Here is a 21782-nt window from a genome sequence, read left to right as displayed (position 1 = left end):
ACCCAGGTCTCTTAAACGGAGATCACTAGCTTTTAGAAAGCCAAGAGCTTTGAACAGACTAATCAGTCCAAATAAATGAGGATAGCATGTTAACTCACGGCATTATCTGCACATGTGTTCAGACTACATCGAACTAACTTTTTCTCGGTACTGGGGAGAAACCCAGGGCATTCTTACCTCTTAGCTATACCAGCCGTGTTTTATTTTTTTATTTTTGGTGCTGGGGATAAAATCCAGGGGCCTAATACCTCCAGGCTACATAAACTCCTGGACCTATTTTATGTTTTATTTAGAAATAGTCTCACTAAGTAGCCGAGGCTGGCTTTGAACCTGCATGATCCTCCTGTCTCAGCCTCCCAAGTACTGGGATTACAAGTGTGCACCACCACACCTGGCTTCATTATTTTGAAACAGGTCTCACTAGGTTGCGGAGGGCCTCACTAAGTGGCCGAGGCTGGCCATGAACCTGTGATCCTCCTGTCTCAGCCTCCCAAGTGCTGGGATGACAAGTGTCACCACGCCCGGCTTTACATTGAACTATTTCCTAACCTGGTTCTGTCTCCACCCCAATACTGGGGATTGAAGGTAGGGCTTCAATTTGATAGACAAGTGCTCTACCACTGAGCTACATCCCTAGTCCTTTATAAAAGTTCTTACTTGCCAAGTGTGGTGCAAGTTTGTAATCCAAGTACTTGGGAGACTGAGACAGGAGGATCCGAGTTCATGGCCAGCCTCAGCTACTTAGGCCCTCCTCAATTTAGTAAGACCCTATTTCAAAATAAGGAATAAAAAATTGAGTTAGAGATGTAGCTTGGAGGTAGAATTCTGGATTCAATCCCTAGTACCACAAAAACTTTCTTTTTTCACTTTGAGGCTAGGTGCAGTAGTTTCTGCCTATAATCCTAGTACTCGGCAGGCTGAGACAGGAATATTGCACATTTAAGGCCAGTACATAGTAGCACTAATACCCCCATTTCACAAATTTAAAAAAGAAACCAGGCATGGTGCACACTTGTAACCCCAGCATTGGGAGGCTAAGACAGGAGGTGAGGCCCTCTGCAGCTCAGTGACACACTGTTTAAAATAATAATAGCCGGGCATGGTGGCGCACGCTTGTAATCCCAGCACTTGGGAGGCTGAGACCTGAGGATCTTGGTTTGTGGACAGCCTCAGCTACTTGGTGCGGACCTTCACAACTTAGACCCTGTTTCAAAAATAAAGAATAAAAAACAGGGCAGGGGGTGTAGCTTGGAGGTCAAATGCCCCTGGGTTCCATCCTCAGACCCGCAAAAAAAGAAATAAAAAAAATAGGGGTAGGGCTGGGGCGGGGGTGTAGGTTCTATCTCCAGTATCACACACACACAAGTTTTTTTTTTTTAAATTAATTAATTTATTTTTTTATTGGTACTAGGGATGGAACCCAGGGGCTTTCTACCTCTGGGCTATACTCCCAGACCTATTTTATATTTTATTTGGAAACAGGGTCTCACTAAGTAGCTGAGGCTGGCTTTGAACCTCTGTGATCCTCCTGTCTCAGACTCCCAAGCGTGGGGATTGCAAGCGTGCACCACCACACCCGGCCCACACACAAGTTTTAAAAGGGCTAGTCTTGTACCTTCAGAGGTAGAGCACCCCTGGTTTCAATCCCTAGTACTAGCAAAAAAAAAAAAAAAAAAAAAAAAAGCCCAGAGGTCCTCTTTGGGTAGATTTAGAAGAATGTATATCCCAGCTAGTTTGACTAATTTTGGTCAAGTGGCTAGATATTTCACATTAGTGAAATTGTGAATAATCCATTCTATCTTTTCCCTCAAAAATAAGAGTCCTGGCAGGCATAGTGGCACACACTTGTAACGCCCGTACTTGGGAGGATGAGAGGGGGACCTATGTTCACAGCCAGTGAAAGTGAGGACCTATTTCAAACTAGAAAATATAGTAGGGCTGGACATGTAGCTCAAAGGCAGAATGCCCCTAGGTTCCATCCGCAGTACCACAAAATGAAAAATAGGTAAAAAATAAATGTAAACAGGAGCCCCCATGCTGACCTGCACCAGACTCGTCCCTCAGCAGGCTCACTTGCACGGTCTCACTTTGGCTGGTGAGAGCACAAGAAATGTTGATGGAAACCGAGGCCATCTGCTGAAAGGCGGTGAGGTTGGCCACTCGCACGGGGTAGATGGCCAGGCCAGGCGTGAGGGGGGAGTGCCTGCGCGCAGAGATCACCAGGACCCGGGAGCTGGAGAAGACCTGGGGAGAGAGCACCGTCTTCCATTAAAACAGAAAGTATGTTCCAATCACACATGATGAGAACTGTCAAAATCTGGATTTCCAGTGAGGCAGCCGACACTAATGATGACTCTTTTTTATAATACTAGGGATGGAACCCAGGGGCATTCTACCTCTGAGCTACACCCCCAGCCCTATTTTTTATTCTTTATTTTGAAACAGGGTCTCACTGAGTTGCAGAGGGCCTCACTAAGTAGCTGAGGCTGTCCGCGAACCAGATGCTGGGATTAGAAGCGTGCGCCACCACGCCTGGCATAGTAATGACTTTCTTGTCCTCTTAAAGGTACTGAAAGGTAAAGGAAGAAAATAAGCTGAGACTAAAATAAAATTTAAAACATTAAGCTAGAGATTGTTAATTCTAGAGATTGTTTTGAAGGGACTGACAAGCAGCCTAGATCTTGGGCTCTCCATGGGTTGTGGAGAGAGGTTTTCATGATTCGGTTAAGAGCTTCTTGTGGTGCTTTTATTCAGGGCACCCTTAACTTCCTTTGTTCTTGGAATGAACATGAAACATCCTCTGAAGGCCCCTCAACTCCCTTACCATTTGGCGCAAGCGTGAACGCACCTCTATGTTCTCCAGAACTTTATCCACTCCCAGTATCCTTATCTCCCCGGTGGCTTGTCTGGGGCTGAGGACCACTTCTGACTGGTTAACGTAAAAGGCAGGGACGAAAGGAATGAGGATCCTTTGCATGCCGCTCTTGCTGCGCTGGCTCACCAGGGTGGCCCACCCGTAGACCGAGGTGTCAGCCCTGCTGAGGGCCTGGAGCAGTTCTTTGGACTGCTGTCTAACCTTGATTTGGCAGGCGTAAACCCCTGGAAAAAAGGGATGCATTGAGCAGGCGGGTCCAGAGGCTGCGCTGAGCCGACTGAGTTAGGATGGGAGGGGGAAATGGTGCCGTAAGTTGAGCAACAGACGAAATGTGGACTCAGCCGTGAATATCCAATGTCTGCACACTGGTCACGTGAACAGGGAGGGTACCAGTGGGAGGCCCAGAGGAACTGCTTGCCTGAGGGCACCTACACTGCTGAGTTAACCTGTGGGAGCACTAAATAACATGGCCCAAGCCTGGCAGGGTGGTGCTCACCTGTAATCCCAGCACTTGGGAGGCCGAGACAGGAGGATCACAGGTTTAAAGCCAGCCCCGGCAATTTAGCAAGACTCACAGCAACCTAGCAAGACCCTGTTTCAAAACACAATAATTAAAAGGGTGGAGGGTATAGGTGAAAGGTAGAACATGCCCCTGGGTTAGATTCCTAGTACCAAAAAATAAATATGGCACAAGTTTTTGTCTGTTCCCCCCCCCCCCCCCCAGTACTGGCAATGTAACCCAGGGGCATTCTACCTCCAAACCACACCCCTACCTCTATTTTTTATTCTATATTTTGAAACAGGGTCTCACTGAGTTGCAAAGGGCCTCACTAAATAGCTGAGGCTCTCCACAAACCAGGATCCTCCTGTCTCAGCCTCCCAAATGCTAGAATTACAAGCATGTGTCTCCATGCCTGGCTAGTTCAATCAGTTCTTTATTAAACCAACTTCTTTTGTGTGGTGTTAGGGTTTGGACCCAAGGGCATTCTATCTCTAAGCTACACCCCCAGCCCTATTTTATTTTCTGTTTTGAAACAGGGTCTCACTGAGGCTAGCTGTGAACATGCGATTCTCCTGTCTCAGCCTCCCCAAAAACTGGGATTACAAGAGTGCTACCATGTCCGGCTTTTATTTATTTATTTAGTGGCACTGGGGGTTGAACCAAGAGTCATTCTATCTCTTAGCTATACTACCAGTCCTATTTTTTATTTTTTGCGGTACTGGGGATGGAACCCTGGGGCATTCTACCTCCAAGCTACACCCCCAGCCCTGTTTTTTATTCTTTATTTTGAAACAGGGGCTCACTGAGTTGCAGAGGGCCTCACTAAGTAGCTGAGGCTGTCCACAAACCGCAATCCTCTGGTCTCAGTCTCCGGAATGCTGGGACTGGGATTACAAGCATGCGCCACCACGCCCAGGTCTCATTTTATTTTTGAAACAGGGTTTCACTAAGTTGCCAAAGCTAACCTCAAACTTGTTCTCCTGTCTCAGCCTCCCAAGTACTGGAATTACAGGCATGTGCCACCACACCCAGCTCTTTTCTATTATAATTTACTTGTTTATATATTAATTAATTAATTGTGTGTGTGGGGTAATGGGAATGGAATCTAGGGACATTCTACCTTTGAGCTACACCCCCAGCCTGATTTTTTATTTTTTATTTTGAAACAGGGTCTCACTGAGTTTCAGAGGGCCTCACTAAGTAGCTGAGGCTTGGTCGCGAACCCGGCCACGAACTCCTATCTCAGCCTCCCAAGTACTGGGATTACAAGCATGGACCATCACGCCTGGCTTTTTTTTTATTTTATTTTATTTTTTAAACAGGGTCTCAAAAAATTGTTGAGGCTGGCCTCAAACCCGGGATCCTCATGTCCTAGCCTCTCAGTTACTAGGATGTCAGGCATGTGCTACCATGCCCAGCTTGAGTATTGTGTTTGAACTGAAGGTTATTCCAAGTACTGGAATATCCTAGCAGAGGAATAATATTAACAAGTGGGAAGCAGATGAGCATGGGGTGACTTGATGTAAATCACCTGGCCTAAAATGAGAGGCTTTGTATCACACGTAAGACATAAATAAGGCAGTGCTACAGCACACGAGAGCCTCTAATCCTAACGCAGGCAGTGTGAGCTGTACGGGTGGTGAGCGACCACTGAAGGAAGGTTCATCAGCAGACTGTTCAGCACCAAGTACAGTACTTAATACCAGGGCAGGAACCACAGTGACAGTGGAAGTGAGCCGGATGTGGGGTGCACACCTGTAATCCCACACTTGAGAGGCTGACAGAAGGGCTGCACGGTTCAAAGCCAGCAATTTAGTGAGACCTGTTTCAGGATAAAAAGTAAAAAGGGCTGAAGGTAAAACTCAAGCGGTAGAAACTCTCTTGGGTTCAATTTCCAATATGAAAACAAACAAAAAAGAAATGACAGCCAGGCGTGGAGGCGCACACTTGTCATCCCAGCATTCCGGAGGCTGAGACCAGAGGATCGCGGTTCGTGGACAGCCTCAGCTACTTAGTGAGGCCTCTGCAACTCAGTGAGACCGGTTTCAAAATAAAGAATAAAAAAAAAAAAAAAAATAGGGCCAGGCGTGGTGGCACACGCTTGTAATCCCTGCTCTTGGGAGGCGGAGACAGGAGGATCGTGCCGGTTTGAAGCAGCCTCAGCTACTTAGTGAGGCTCTCAGCAATTTAGTGATACCCTGTTTCCAAATAAAGTATAAAAAAAAAATAGGGCTGGGGGTATAGCCCGGAGGTAGAAAGCCCCTGGGTTCTACCCTCCAGTACCACACAAAAATAAAAAAGATTAAAAAATAGGGCTGGGAGTATAGCTCAGAGATACAGTGCCTTTAAGTTCCATCCCCAGTACTGCAATAAATAAATAAGTAAATAAGTAAGTAAGTAAGTAAATAAATAAATAATGAAAGGAGGATGGGAGTATAGCTCAGATGTAGAACATCCCTGAATTCGATCCTCAGTTTCATCAAAAAAGAAAAAAGAAAGAAAGAAAGAAATCCATGGAGTGTTCTAGGTGGCATGTGTTAAAAACTGTTGAACTGACTGAAGGAGAATGATAACTGAGAAAGAGTTCTACTTCACTCTGGGAAGTAAAACTGCAATCCAGTAAGAAAGTCTACAATTGCACAAATAGAAAAACAGAAGGAGAGCCTGCCTTCAGCTGGCGAACCCTACCTTTGTCCACGCTGAACTCTGAATGCACGTGAAAGACTTTGCTTGCGGGAATGTCCAGCAGGGTGTTACTGAACTGTATGTGGCACAGAATGAGAGTCTCTGCAAGAAGCACTTTCCTAATAGCCAAGGCCTGATCTGGGGTGCAGGATCCTAAAAAAGCAGAAAAGAGGCAAATACCTGTCACAAGAATGTGGAAAGGAGCCACGCATGGCGGCATCCACCTGCCATCCCAGTCCATGGGCGGCGGAGACAGGAGGATCGCAGGTTTGAAGCCAGCCTTAACAACTTAGTGACCCTGTTTCACAATTAAAAAGGAGCCCAGCATAGTGGTGGACTCTTGTAATCCCAGTACTTGGGAGTCAGAGACAGGAGGATCACAGGTTTATGGCCAGCCTCAGCTACTTAGTGAGGCCCTGAACTTAGTGAGACCCCATTTCAATATAAATAATAAAAAATCGGGAATCGGGCCTGGTGGCGCACACTTGTAATCCCAGCATTCAGGAGGCTGAGATCAGAGGATCGTGGCTTAAGGACAGCCTTAGCTACTTAGTGAGGCCCAACTCAGTGAGACCCAGTTTAAAAATAAAGAATAATGAGCTGGGCGTGGTGGCGCACGCTTGTAATCCCAGCATTCGGGAGGCTGAGACCTGGAGGATCGCGGTTCGCGGCCAGCCTCGGCTACTTAGTGAGGCCCTCTGCAACTTAGTGAGACCCGGTTTCAAATAAAGAATAAAAAATAGGGCAGGGGGTGTAGCTCGGAGGTCAAATGCCCCTGGGTTTCATCCCCAGACCTGCAAAAAAAAAAAAAAAAAAAAGAATAATGGCTTGGCGTGGTGGTGCATGCCTGTAATCCTAGCACTTGGGAGGCCGAGACAGGAGGATCGAGGCCACCGAAGACCTTCAGCAACTTAGTGAGACCCTTAAAAAAAAAAAAAAAAAAAAAAAAGCCGGGCGTGGTGGTGCATGCTTGTAATCCCTGCGCTTGGGAGGCTGAGACAGGAGGATCGCACAGATTCGAAGCCAGCCTCAGCTACTTAGTGAGGCTTTCAGCAACTTAGTGAGACCCTGTTTCCAAATAAAGTATAAAATAGGTCTGGGAGTATAGCCCAGAGGTAGAAAAGCCCTAGGTTCCACCCTTAGTACCACACACACACACACACACACACACTATATATACATATATATATACATATATATATATATATATATACACACACATATATGTATATATATATATATATATATTTTAAGTTTTTAATTCTGAGACAGGGTCTTGCTAAATTTCCAAGACTGGCCTGGAATTTGTGATCCTCCTGTTTCAGCCAACTGAGTAACTGGGATTAAAGGCATATGCTACCATACCTGGCTAAGAAGCTATATTTTCCAAACCAAAAAGACAAGAGTGACTAGGTTGAGCCCATTTCAAGACCTCAATCCATGCTTGAGGTCTTGAGTTTTTTTTTTTTTTATGGTACTGGGGTTCCTGGAAGCCCTTCTACCTCCGGGCTACACTCCCATACCTATTTTATATTTTTGAAACAGGGTCTCTTACGCCAGCGCGGCTGGCTTCGAACCTGCGCGATCCTCCTGTCTCCGCCTCCCAAGCGCGGGGATTACAAGCGTGCGCCACCACGCCCGGCGAGGTCTTGAGTTTGATCTTTCCCCTTAAACACAAATTCTTAGTCCAGTCACACACACACACACACACACACACACACACACACACACACACACACACACGCTTAGTCCAGTTATAATCGCTTTTCTTAGCTGGGCGTGGTGGCGCACACTTGTAATCCCCGCACTTGGGAGGCTGAGACAGGAGGATCTCACAGGTTCCAAGCCAGCCTCAGCTACGGAGTGAGGCTCTCAGCAACTTAGTGAGACCCTGTTTCCAAATAAAGTATAAAAATAGGTCTGGGAGTAGAGCCTGGATGGAGAAAAGCCCCTAGGTTCCACGCCGAGTACCAAAAATAACCTCCCCGGCCCCTCCTTCTCCTTCTTCTTCATCGCAGTACTAAGGATTGAACCCAGGGGAATTCTTCCTCCAAGCCACACCTGAGCCCTATTGTTTATTCCTTATTTTAAAACAGGGTCTCACACCGGGCGTGGTGGCGCACACTTGTAATCCCCGCGCTTGGGAGGCGAAGACGGGAGGATGGCGCAGGTTCGAAGCCAGCCGCGCTGGCGTAAGAGACCCTGTTTCAAAAATATAAAATAGGTCTGGAAGTGTAGCTCAGAGGTAGAAGGGCTTCCAGGAACCCCAGTACCACTAAAATAAATAAATAAATAAATAAAAAATAAAACAGGGTCTCACTAAGTTGCAGAGAGTCTAAGTCGCTGAGGTTGGCTGTGAACCTGCGATCCTCCTTTCTCAGTTCCCCAAGCTGGGATTTCAAACGTATGCCACCACACCTGGCTCATTATAATTTCTGAGTGCTCAGATCTTCATGACTTTTGAAGATGGAGTCGATTTTGAAGTAAAAGAAAACCTGTATGAAAACAGTCACTCAGACCTCTGAGGAGTTCCTGACCTTGGAGATTGACGCCATTTCTGCCAGTGCTGATGAAGAGTGTGAAGACAGTTGCATTGGGGGCATTAGTGAGACAGGTCTTGAGGTCATAGCTGAGCATTAATCTTGATGATGCATTGACAACCACCTGTCAGCAAACAAAAGGAAGATCTGTACCTAGGTTCCTGGAGAATCTGGCCTCCTCCTTCTAACCCCTCATGACTTATCTAGCCAAAAGCGTCGGTTTCACACAAATGCAAACTGACCTTTTTCTATATGGTGCTGGGGATTGAACCCAGCGGCACTGTAGCTTCAAGCTACACCCACAGCCCTATTTTATTTTTTATTTTGAAACTGAGACTCACTAAGTTGCTAAGGCTGGCTGCAAACCTGCAATCCTTCTATCTCAGCCTCCCGAGTACTGGGATTATATGCATGCACCACCACACCCGGCTAGGATGTGGGTTTTTTTCTTCTTTTCAGTACTAGGGATGGAACCCAGGGGCATTCTACCTCTGAGCTACACCCTTAGCCCTATTTTTTATTCTTTATTTTGAGACAGGGTCTCACTGAATTGCAGAGGGCCTCACTAAGTAGCTGAGGCTGTCTTCGAACCGCGATCCTCCTGTCTCAGCCTCCCGAATGCTTGGATTACAAGCGTGCGCCACCACGCTCGGCTCTAGTCTTTTTATTTTTGAAATAGGGTCTCACTGAGTTGCGAAGGGCCTCACTAAGTAGCTGAGGCTGTCCTCAAGCAGCGATCCTCCGGTCTCAGCCTCCCTAATGCTGGGATTACAGGCGTGCATGACCACGCATGGTATACTTTGAAACAGGGTCTGAGTTGCAAAGGTCATCACTAAGTAGCTGAGGCTGGCTGCAAACCACAATCTTCCTTTCTCAACCTCCCCAATGCTGGTAGGATGTGTTTTTTTTTTAATTTTTAATTTTTAAAATTTTTTTGGTGGTACTGGGGATGGACCCTCTCTATCTCCGGGTTACACTCCCAGACCTATTTTCTGCTTTATTTGAAAACAGGGTCTCTTAAACCAGCGAGGCTGGCTTCAAACCTGCGTGATTCTCCTGTCTCTGCCTCCCAAGTGCAGGGATTACAAGCGTGTGCCACAACGCCCGGCATTTTTTTTTTAAATGCATACCTCCATAAATGAATACAGTCATTATAGACTTTTCAACCTAGGTAGAGTTAGGTTTACCTCTCGATATGTTTTCACTACTCCTGGGATGTCATAAAAAACGGTTGCAGTTCCTGGACTCCTGGCCACTCCTACTCCAGTAACAATGTCTATCTGTACAATATCATCAGCTGAAATCATCCATGTCCCCGGTTCACCTAGGAAAAGGCAACAGAAAGCCCTGGGCTATGAATGCTGATACAAATCACTCTAAGCTTTTCAAACTCCAAATCAGCAGACCAGTCATAAAAATTCCATCTTAAAAAAAAAAAAAAATGCTAGCCGGGTGTGGTGGCGCACGCTTGTAATCCCAGTACTTGGGAGGCTGAGACAGGAGGATCGTGGTTCGCAGACAGCCTCAGCTACTTAGTGAGCCCCTTTGCAACTCAGTAAGACCCTGTTTCAAAATAAAGAATAAAAAATAGGGCAGGGGGTGTATCTTGGAGGTCGAATGCCCCTAGGTTCCATCCCCAGACCCGCAAAAAAAAAAAAAAAAAAAAGTAGACTCTCATAAAAGTCCTCAGATTTTAGGTGATGTGGGGAAAAGTATTCTAAGGGGTTAAGTTGCTTTCAGGTCCCCAGAACTGCTGGTTGAGCTGCGAGGTTGAAAGAGAGGGCATACAGCCAGGTGTGGTGCACGCTTGTAATCCCAGCGCTTGGGAGCTTAAGACAAGAGGATCACACAGGTTTGAAGCCAGCCTCAGCTACTTAGTGAGGCTCTCAGCAACTTAGTGAGATCCCGTTTCCAAATAAAATATGAAAAATAGGTCTGGGAGTATAGCTGAGAGGTAGAAAGCCTCTGGGTCCCACCCCCAGGACCACCAAAAAAAAAAAAAAAAAAAAAAAAGAGAGAGAGAGAGAGAGAGAAAGAGAAAGCATACAGACCATGCTGGTTGACGAGGTGAGTACTGAAGCAGATGACGTCCCCAACAAAGGTCAGCTTGGTGTCAGGCTCGATGGCATGCTCTACAGCGACAGGAATGTAATCCGCCATGCCTGGATGCCTGCGGTCCCAGAGCCCCACAAGCGTCACGCCTTTGTTGACAGCCTGGGCCATGTAAGTGTAGTTCCTAGTCCCTGGTCCAATAAGCAGCAAGTCATCTCTGAAAGTAGACAGGAGAGGAAGAAAGCTCTGAAAAATGGAAAGAATGGGTGGGATGTGGCTCAGCAGTAGAGTGCTGGGCTGGCATGCACAAGGTCCCGGCTTCCGCCCTAGCACCGCAAAACAAACAGCACACACCACCAACAAAGTCATCTCCGAAGAGCCAGCTAGGAAGCCGGGCGTGGGGGCGCACCTTGTAATCCCTCAGTACTTAGGAGGCTGAGACAGGAGGATTGCGGTTTGTGGACAGCCTCGGCTGCTTAGGGAGGCCCTTTGCAACTCAGTGAGGCCCTGATTCAAAGTAAAGAATAAAATATAGGGCTGGGAGTGTAGCTTGGAGGTAGAATGCCCTTGGGTTCCATCCCCAGTACTGTAAAAAAAGAAAAAAGAAAAAGTTCAGAAAGTTTTCTCCAACAGAGAAGAGGCAAATACAGAAGCAGGACCAGTGTATTGCCTTCCTGTATACAGGGCCAGTGAGGCTCCCACCCAGTTCTGATGAGAACAAGAACAGTGAGTTTTCATCACTAAGTCACTTTTTTTTTTTTTTTTTTTGCGGGTCTGGGGATGGTACCCAGGGGCATTCTACCTCCGAGCTCCACCTCCTGCCCTATTTTTTAATTTTGAAACAAGTCTCATTGAGTTGCGGAGGGCCTCACTAAGTAGCTGAGGCTGTCCATGCACCGCGATCCTCCAGTCTCCTCCAGTCTCAGCCTCCTGAGTGCTGGGATGACAAGCGTGCGCCCCCACGCCCGGCTTCGGCTCATTGTTGCCTAATCTTAACAAAGAAATAAGGATCTGATTCTGAATCTAGACTTTGAGAAGAAGTTACTGGGGCCGCTACGTGACACTTGCTTCATCTTCACCATCCCACCCACAGTGCAACACTCTTTTGCCTTCCATACCTGTTCAGAGCCAGACACAGATGAGTGTTGTGCGTGTGGAATCTCTCTCCGATGCTATTATAAAAGTGAACGACGAAGGTGAGCGACATGCCCAGGGGAAAGGCCGACAGGGGCCTTCCTCGCGCCGTGTAGAGCCTGGGTTGGCTGCTCACACGCAGGTAGGTTACTGGTGCTACCTGTGGGAGACAACACCTTTGGTACCGAGAAAAATACACTGGAGAAGAGCTCCTGCCAAGACATCCTGCTGCCTCGGCATCTATGTGTTGAGACCCCACTCCACATAGTTAATTCGGCAAAAAGCCCCGGGAAGGAGGTGTCGTCTCTGGCCAAAGTACCCCCCACTTTTACTATTATCCTTTTAACTCTCTACACGAATTGCTCCAGTGATGTGAAATTAGGACTATAAATAGAAACTGAGTCCATGGAAATAAACTCTCTAATAATTTGTCTAAACGTCCTTGGCTTTGCTCAATAGTAATGAAAAAACTGGCCAGAACTCAGATGCTGTGATAAGCATTCCAGCTGCAGCAATCACAAAGGGTCTCCGACCCTCACTCCTATCACTAGGTTAAGCTGTTAACTCCGGTAACCGGTAGCTCAGTTTAAGGAAACTTTGCTTACCCTTGAGATCCTGCCTAGAGACAGAGAAGATAAAATTTTGTGTGTGACTTCAAAGCAATTTAGTTGATGAACAACTTAGTTGCCCAAATACAATAGAGCCAAGGAAAAAGATTGTTGACTTTTACGCCCAGTGTAAATATTCCTGAAGAAAAAAGGCATTTTTGCATGAAGAAGAGCTTATCATAAGAAAGTCCCAACTGGGAAAGAAAGGAATTAGAAGGTTAAGAGCAGGTTGCAGAGGGCTTGTGATGGGGAAATGGATTATTAAAGATGGTTAGACTTTTAATAGGCTCGTTGTCTAAAGAAGAGTGTTCAGCAGTTAAGGAAATACATCTGACAGTTAAAACCAAGAACTTTGTGGTGTTGTTTGTGGTATTTTGTCTACCAAACTGTGTTGTGAGTTTGCTTAAGCTTTCAGATTTAGAAGGTAAAATGCCAACACCTGGAGAAACTCTATCACATCCACCTGAATCACCACATCTCCCCACACTTGCTATATGGAACTGAGCACAAAAGATGGAAAGTTCCAGGAAAGTTAAAGAAGATTCCCCGAGAAGCCGCCAAGCCTTGGGTGTGCCCGTTTTCTTCTGAAAGATTGCCCTTTGGAACTGCTTGACTGCAAGATCTGGGAGAGATCCGGAGTTAATTCCTTGAAAGCCAAAAGCCAGCTGAAAACCGGACTAGTTTTTTTACCTCTGTTTACGTGTCATTCACTATTGTTTCACAGTGATTACATTCACTTCCTTTCCTCTTACTATTAACTTTACTGGTGAAGGGTATAAATTTCTTGGGGGTTTTGTAATAAAGTGTCATTGGCTCAAGAAGCCTTTGTCCATCTCAGGTTCTTTCCAAAGCGTCGTACCTAAAAACTTAAGGAATTCATAGAGGGGAAAGAATCGCTGCAGATAAGTTTCTGCAGAACTCCACCTGCCTTTTGCCCCATCTTTCTGAGGATTTGACCGGGAGCTGACAATAACGACCCAACTGAGATTAGTCGGCAACAAGCTCCTATCGTATTCTAAGGGTTTTTTTTGGTTTGTTTATTATTTATTTTGTGGGATTGAACTCAGAGGCATTCTACCTCTGAGCTACACTCCCAGCCCTATTTTTTATTCTTTATTTTGAATCAGGGTCTCACTAAGTTGCATAGGGCCGCACTAAGTAGCTGAGGCTGGCCGCAAACCTGTGATCCTTCTGTCTCAGCCTCCCAAGTACTGGGATTACAGATGTCCACCACCATGCCTGGCTCTTATTCTAAGGTTTATAATCAATGATTAAAAAGCAGAGTAGTATTCCTCTTATGTAGGAAACAGCATTTGATCTCAGATAACTTAGACTGAAAAATATTATAGCACAGGAAATGTCCAGTCAATTGTTAAAGCTGTAGAAGCTGGGCCTGGTGGTACATACCTGTAAACCCAGTATTTGGGGGGCTGAGAAGAGAAGATCACATATTTGAAGCCAGTCTTGGTTATTTAGCAAAACCCTCAGCAACTTAGGGAGACCCTGTTTCAAAACAAAAAGGGCTGGGAGAGCTGGCAAGGTGACCCAAGCTTGTAATCCCAGTACTTGGGAGGCTGAGACTGGAGGATCACAGGTTCCTGGCCAGCCTCAACTACTTAGTAAGGCCCTCTGAAATTTGGTGAGACCCTGCTTCAAAATAAAGAATAAGGGCTGGGTGTGGTGGTCCACACACACTTGTAATCCCAGCATTCAGGAGACAGAGACTGGAGGATTGAGGTTCGCGGACAACCTCAGCTACTTAGTGAGGCCCTTTGCAACTTAGTGAGACCCTGTTTCAAAATAAAGAATAAAGAATAAGGCTGGGGGTGTAGCTTGGAGTTAGAATGCCCCTGGGTTCCATCTCAGTACCACAAAATAAACAAACAAACAAACAAGGCTGGGGGCACATCTTGGATGTAAAATGCCTCTGTGTTCAATCCCAGTAGCAATAAAATAAAATAACTGCTAAAGCCCTAAGGATGTGAAATGAAGGTGGAGTTTCTGTGGGAAGGAGTACAGTGCGTCTGTTTTGTACAGCGTGCTCAATATTTATCACTAAATAGTCGATCACTTATTAGAAGTACCGTGGGCCGTGTTTTCCCCTGTAAGAGGCGTCTGCTATACACAAGTCCAGCTCCGAATCATGGCCTCAGCATTTCATAGCCTCATCTAATTCTGGGTCTCAAATTTCTTTTCTTTCTTTCTATTTTTTTATTTTTTTGACTACTGGATATTGAACCCAGGGGCATTCTATCTCCAAGCAACCAATTCTTTATTTGGAGACAGGGTCTCCCTAAGTTGCTAAGGGTATTGCTTAGTTGCTGAGGCTGGCCTTGAACCAGTGCTCCTCCTGTGTCAGCCTCCCAGGTACTGGGATTACAGGAGTCTGCCACCACACAGCTGAGATTTCTCATCAGTTAAAGGAGGATACAGTTTTTTATTTTTTATTTTTGATAGTACTGGGAGTGGCACCCGGGGGCTTTTCTATCTCTGGGCTATAATCCCAGATCTATTTTTTATACTTAAAAATTTGAAAACAGGGCCTCACTAAGTTGCTGAGAGCCTCACTAAGTAGCTGAGGCTGGCTTCAAACCTGTGCGATCCTATCTCAGCCTCCCAAGCACTAGGATTATAGGTGTAAGCCACCACACCTGGCTGGGATACAGTTTTTATGGTAGCTAAAAAAGACAATGTATGTAAAAGGATCAACGCAGTAGCTGGGATATAGATATTTAATGCCTAATTTTTATTTATCTATTTTTTGTGGCACTGGGGATGGAACCCAGGGGCATTCTAGCTCCAAGCTACACCTCCAGCCCCATTTTTTATTCTTTATTTTAAAACAGGGTCTCACCACATTGTGGAGGGCCTCACTAAGTAGCTGGGGCTGGCCACGAACCTACGATCCTCCTGTCTCAGCCTCCAAAGTACTGGGTGTGCCACCATGTCTAACTATATTTTAATTTTGAAATGGCCCTTACTAAGTTGTGGAGGACCTTGCTAAACTGCTGAGACTGGCTCCGAACCTTCAATCCTTCTGTCTCAGTTTTCCAAGTACTGGGGTACAGGTGTGAGCCATTGTGCCCTGTAAAGCCAGATTTTTTTTTTTTTTTTTTTTTTTTTTTTGGTACTGGGGATTGAATCTAGAGGCTTCTTACCTTCAGCCACACATACTCCCTACCTTATTTTTCATTTGGAAACAGGGTGTCACTAAGTTGTAGAGGGCCTTGATAAGTTGCTGAGGCCGGCCTAGAATCTACCTTCCTCCTATTTCAGCCTTCCAAGTACTGGGATTACAAACCTGTACCCCCTCCCCCGCTAAAGTCAGATTCTGCTAAAGCTGTCCAGATGCAATTATACGGATTTGAGGCTAATCCCTTTTACAAGGGCTCTAAAGTCCATTTTAATTGATGGTTTATAACCCCTTAATGTGGAGGTTCATTTCCAAAGAAAGTTCTCAAAAAAGAAAACCTATTTCTTAAGGCCATGGTATTCCATTTATTTATATTCTTATTTAATTTATTGTTGTACTGCGGAGTGAACTCAGGGATGTTCCACCTCTGAGCTATACTCCCAGCCTGATTTATATTTATTTATTTATTTATTTGTTTGTTTGTTTTGTTTGTGGTACTGGGATTGGAAACCAGGGGCATTCTACCTATGAGCTAAATGCCCAGCCCTATTTTTAATTCTTTATTTTGAAACAGAGTCTCACTGAGTTACAAAGGGCCTCACTAGCTGAGGCTGTCCACAAACTATATCCTCCTGTCTCAGCCTCCCAAATGTTGGGATTACAAGTGTGTGCCACCATGCCCAGCTCTGTTTATTTTCTTATTTGGAAACAGGGTCTCACTAAGTTGTTGAGGTTGGTCTTAAACCTGTGATTCTTCTGTTTCAGCCTCCCAAGTTTGGGATTACAAGTGTATACCTCCATGCCTGGCTATTTATTTATTTATTTATTTATTTATTTATTTATTCATTCATTCATTCATTTACGTACTTACTTATTTGTGGTACTGGGTATGGAACCCAGGGGCATTCTACCTCCGAGATATACCCCCAGCCTGATTTTTTATTCTTTATTTTGAAACAGGGTCTCACTGAGTTGCAGAGGGCCTCACTAAGTAGTTAAGGCAGGCCGTCAACCGCAAACCTCCTGTCTCAGCCTCCCAAATGCTGGGATTACAAGTGTGCACCACCACACCTAGTTCCATTTTATTATTTATTTATGTATTTATTTATGTATTTATGTATTTATTTATTTATTTATTTTGTGGTACTAGGGGTGGAACCCAGAGGCTTTCTACCTCCGGGCTATACTCCCAGACCTTTTATATATTTTATTTGGAAACAGGGTCTCACTAAGTTGCTGAGAGCCTAAGTAGCTGAGGCTGGCTTCAAACCTGTGCGATCCTCCTGTCTCAGCCTCCCAAGCGCAGGGATTACAAGCGTGCGCCACCATGCCCGGCTTGTCCCCTTTTATATTCTGAGCAAGTGCCTGAACTCACCTGGACCGCTGTTATGGTTGTTTGGTTGACTCCGAAAGGTTCGGTGGCAGTAACTTCCAGCACTGCCGTGCCTGCGATGGACCCAGCTTTCAGGAGCCCTTCCCCGTCCTCCTCAATGACGGAGGAATTGGGGAAGCACTGCAGCACCCGGAAACGCACGACGGCAGCTCCTTCCCTAAGAACAAGCGACAAAGGGGCAAGTGTCGTCTTAGAGGGCACGGGCTCAAAGCGCCCGGGCCACTGCTCAGTCTGTCCTGCTTGCCATCCGCCAGGTTGTCTGCATATTTGTTCCTCAAGTAAAAGTCGGCCTCCAGGCGTGGCTTATCTCTTTTTTTTTTTGGTTTGTTTGTTTCTTTGGTGGTACTGGGGTTCCTGGAAGCCCTTCTACCTCCGGGCTACACTCCCAGACCTATTTTTTCATTTTTATTTGGAAACAGGGTCTCCTAAGCCAGCACGCGCGCGTGGCTGGCTTCAAACCTGCGCGATCCTCCTGTCTCTGCCTCCCAAGCGCGGGGATTACAAGCGTGCGCCACCACACCCGGCGTGGCTTATCTCTTTAAAACTCAAATCTTATTATATATTTAGCACCAAAAATTATTCTGAGACAGCAATGATTATATATATATATATATATATATATATATATATAGTTTTTGTGTGGTACTGGGGATTGAACACTGGGTCATTTTACCTCCGAACTACACCCCCAGTCCTATTTTTTTTTATTCTTTATTTATTGACACAGGGTCTCACTGAGTTGTACAGGGCCTCACTGTGTAGCTGAGGCTATCTGTGCTCCTGCTGTCTCAGCCTCCCGAATGCTGGGATTCCACGCGTGCCCGCCATGCCTGGCAGGGGTAGTTTTTTCCATGTGAGTTTTTACTGAAGACACTTAGATCCTGGCTCTTCTCTTTTTTCCATACCTGTTGGTGTGGAGTTTGAGCTGAGAATTCATAGGCATTAGAATCTGCTCAGGTTGGGATCCTGGAGCAAAAACTTGGAGTTTTTCAAATACCTATAATGATAAAATAATATTCTCGTTTCTGGAAAAGACATATAACCTTTACTCACATCCCTTCAGAATAATCCCAAAGGGATTACATGCCACATAGACAACTGTAAATCAGCAGACTGCCTGACTTCTAATTAGTACTGGGGGTGGAACCCAGAGGCTTTCTACCTCTGGGCTATACGCCCAGACCTATTTTTGGAAACAGGGTCTCACTAAGTTACTGAGAGCCTCACTAAGTAGTTGAGGCTGGCTTGGAACCTGAGCCATCTTCCTGTCTCAGCCTCCTAAATGCTGGGATTACAAGCATGCACCACCACACCCGGCTTACCTCCAACCCTTTTTTTTAAAAGTTTTATTTTGAGCAGTGTAAGAGAGTATAATAACTTTCATATTGACAAACAGAAATAAGCTTTAGGTTTGAGAGCTCACCAGGATCTGAACTTCATCAGACAGCTCCAACAAATTCCCTTCAAATTGCCCAGAGGAGCTGTTAACACAGCGGACAGTGACTCTGATACTGGTCCTGCCAGCTGCTCTTGTGTGGACAACCATGGCAAAGTTATTCTCTACTGGAAGCTGCAGGAAAACCTAGACAGTGAAGAAGTGGATTAAGAAATATTCAGAGGCCAGGCGTGCACCACCCAGCCAGCTCACCTTCTGTATTTTTGCAAAACTTTCTTTTTTTCCTTTTGTGCATATCTCATAAGAGAAAAAACATGAAAGATACATTAACAGTGCTACCATACAATTTTGTTGAACAAATTACACTAAAAGTAGACAGCTAACCAGGTGTGGATTACGCTTGTAATTCCAGCATTGGGGAAGCTGAGGCAGGAGGATCACGGTTCGCGGCCAGCCTCAGTTACTTAATGAGGCCCTCTGCCAGTCAGTGAGACCCTGTTTCAAAATAAAGAATAAAAGTTAGGGCTGGGGGTATAGCTTAGAGGTAGAATGCCCCTGGGTTCCATCCCCAGCACTGAAAAAAAAAAGTAGACAGCTTGGTTCATTCTTGTATTCTAAAAAATCATGCATCATTGAAATAATAACAATTCAAAGGTAATAAAATAAGAAGATAAATTCATACCTCTGAATGCCTGGGCACTAAATCTAATACATCCCTTTTGCTCATGGACCAGTGGAATGTGAGCTCAGGGCTGGCGTTGCTGAAGGAGAAAGGGGTCTGGGTGCTGGTCACTCCCATGACATAAACTGGCATCTGAAAAAAAAAAAAGTGGTACCCTGCCCACCTGCTGTTACCAGCACATCAAACCCCGAGCAGAGCCCCCACACTGACCTCAGTAGCTGTGACGAGCCTCGTGGCAGCTGCGAGGATCCTGACAGCTCGTAGCTGAACCACTTCCACATGCACTTCATCCTGCCCAGTGTGGAGAGCAAGCTTAGGCTAGGAGGGTCACTGTGGGCAACGGAGATGCTCAGAACTAGTCTGTTGTGCTGATTTTGGCATTCAACAAAAAGCTCATCCCATGGGCATGTTCACTTTTGTTTGTTAGAGGATTCCTTAAGAGTAGAGACCATGTCTTACAACACTACCAGATATTCTGTGTGTTTTAAGTAAAGATTACATATTTTTCAGGTCTGGTGAAGGAAACATCACCCTCTACAAACCCCCCGGTCAGCTCCCCAGATGAAAGATCAGAAGCAGAGCGCAGCAAGGCACTAATACCTGGGAGAATACGATGACCTTGCCGGTGTCTTCATTTACCGTCTGCACGGTGCCGTGGACCACGGCTGTGCCCACCGTGTTACCTGTAACTTGCCCCCTCCGGTCTACGACAGCCACAGTCTGGTTACTGATGGAGAAGTGGATGATGGACTGGGGCTGAGGCCCACCTTCAGACATGACCTGGAAGTCAAACATACCAGAGAATACCTGCAGTGTGGGTGGGAAGTCATCTCTTTTTCCCCAACATTCTGTCCGAGCAACTTCTGTAACTTTTCCCTCTTCCTGAACAGTGTAGCCCGCACCAACTCAAATGCAAAAGCCGGGCGCGGTGGCACACGCTTGTCATCCGGCACTCGGGAGGCTGAGACGGGAGGATCGCGGTTCGCGGACAGCCTCAGCTACTTAGTGAGGCCCTCTGCAACTCAGTGAGACCCAGTTTCAAAATAAAGAATAAAAAACAGGGCAGGGGGTGTAGCTCGGAGGTCCAATGCCCTTGGGTTCCATCCCCAGGCCTGCCAAAAAAAAAAAAAAAAAAAGCAAAAGACACAGATGGCAGTGAACAAAATGACCCACGGGACTCCAGGAGGGAGTTCACACCATGTACATCATGGATCAGATAAACGCCATTTTCTTCTACATTGGATCCAACTGTACTTCGCTGTTAGTAGCCAACAGGAAGAGGGGTGTGTGCGTACAAGGGAGAAATGGTAAATGTTATTTTTCTGCCCTTAAAGTCACCTGTATTGGGCCGGGCATGGTGGCACACCCTTGGAATCCCAGTACTTGGGAGGCTGAGACAGGAGGATCTGGGTTCATGGCCAGCCTCAGCTACTTAGTGAGGCCCTCCGCAACCTAGTGAGACCCTGTTTCAAAAAAAAAAGAAAAAATAGGGCTGGGAACATAGCTCGAAGTAGAATGCCCCTGGGTTCCATCCCCAGTGCCGCAAAAAAAAAAAAAAAAAAATAAATAAATAAATAAAAATAACCCACTGGCATTGTTGGATGTGGTGGCACACGCCTGTAATCCCAGGTACCTGAGAGGCTGAGGCAGGAGGGGCACGGGTTTGAGATCAGCCCCAGAAACTTCAGCAACGTTGTGAGACCCTGTTTCAAAATAATAAAGTAGGGCTGTGGGTGCAGCTCAGAGGCAAAGCGTCCCTGGTTTCAGTTCTCAGACACACACACACACACACACACACACACACACACACACATCACCTGTATCATGTTAGCTGGAATCAGCGTCACTTTCTCTGGAACAAGTCTGAATGGAGGAAACACCTTGGAGGAGAAAATCAAGAGAACAGCATTGACTGACCAGGGTCGGTCACATCTCCTCTACTGGGTGTTGAACCCAGAGGCCTTGCCCGAAGGACACACCCAGGCTGCTTTCTTTAGTTACTTACTTAGTTAATGTGGTACTGGGGATTGAATTCAGGGCCTTTTTATCCCTGAGCTCCACCCCCAGCCTGATTTTACTTTTTTTGGAAACAGGGTCTTGCTAAATTGTTGAGAGCCTCACTAGACTGCCGAGGATGGCCTGGTGTGACAGCACAGGCTTGTAATCCCAGTATTTGGGAAGCTGAGACAGTAGGATGTAGGATTATAGGTTCGAAGCCAGCCTTAGCAATTTAGTGGGGCCCAGCCAGGCGCAGCAATATGAGACCCTCCACAATTTAGTGAGACCCTGTTTCAAATAGGGCTAGGGGAGTAGCTTGGAGGTAGAATGCCCCTGGGTTCAATCCCTAGTACCCAAAACAATTTTAAAAGTTGCTATATATACACTCATTGCAGAAAAAATGATCATTAAAATTGTTATTATTACTGGATGTAGTGGTATAAATCTGTAATCCCAGTACTTGGGAGGCTGAGACAGGAGGATCACAGGTTTATAGCCTCAGTAACTTAGTGAGGCTGTTGGCAACTTAGAGAGGCCTGCTTTTATTTCTTCCTTTCTTCCTTCCTTCTTTCCTTTCTTTCTTCCTTTCTTTCTTTCCTTTCTTTCTTTCTCCCTCCCTCCCTCCCTCCCTTCCTTCCTTCCTTCCTTCGTTTCTGGGGATTGAATCCAGGGGCATTCTACTTCTGAGCTACACCCCCAGCCCTATTGTTTTAATTCCCTATTTTAAAAATTCTTTTAAATTTGAAACAGGGTCTCACTAAGTTGCGGTGGGCCTCACTGAGTA

General features: G+C 45.9%; 1 protein-coding gene across 1 annotated transcript in view; it reads right to left on the bottom strand.

Moving 5' to 3' along the window:
- NUP210L (nucleoporin 210 like) overlaps positions 1-21782 on the bottom strand; it is a gene marked incomplete at its 3' end in the record, with an annotated part of 83573 nt that overhangs the window by 1664 nt on the left and 60127 nt on the right. The window contains exons 24-37 of the mRNA XM_080691586.1: positions 20818-20880; positions 19601-19780; positions 19211-19291; positions 19001-19132; positions 18346-18504; positions 17828-17919; positions 16905-17079; positions 11773-11948; positions 10654-10871; positions 9790-9926; positions 8600-8726; positions 6066-6215; positions 2849-3099; positions 2043-2244 (exon numbers count right to left, since the gene is read on the bottom strand). Coding sequence (XP_080547712.1) covers positions 2043-2244; positions 2849-3099; positions 6066-6215; positions 8600-8726; positions 9790-9926; positions 10654-10871; positions 11773-11948; positions 16905-17079; positions 17828-17919; positions 18346-18504; positions 19001-19132; positions 19211-19291; positions 19601-19780; positions 20818-20880 — 2143 coding nt within the window. The remainder of the gene's footprint in view (positions 1-2042; positions 2245-2848; positions 3100-6065; positions 6216-8599; positions 8727-9789; positions 9927-10653; positions 10872-11772; positions 11949-16904; positions 17080-17827; positions 17920-18345; positions 18505-19000; positions 19133-19210; positions 19292-19600; positions 19781-20817; positions 20881-21782) is intronic.

This window comes from Muscardinus avellanarius (assembly GCF_963383645.1).
Source record: "Muscardinus avellanarius genome assembly, chromosome: 3".
In the NCBI taxonomy this organism is placed as follows: Eukaryota; Metazoa; Chordata; class Mammalia; order Rodentia; family Gliridae; genus Muscardinus; species Muscardinus avellanarius.
The sequence above is the reverse complement of the archived record's forward strand: the minus strand, read 5'-3'. Positions and strand labels throughout refer to the sequence as shown.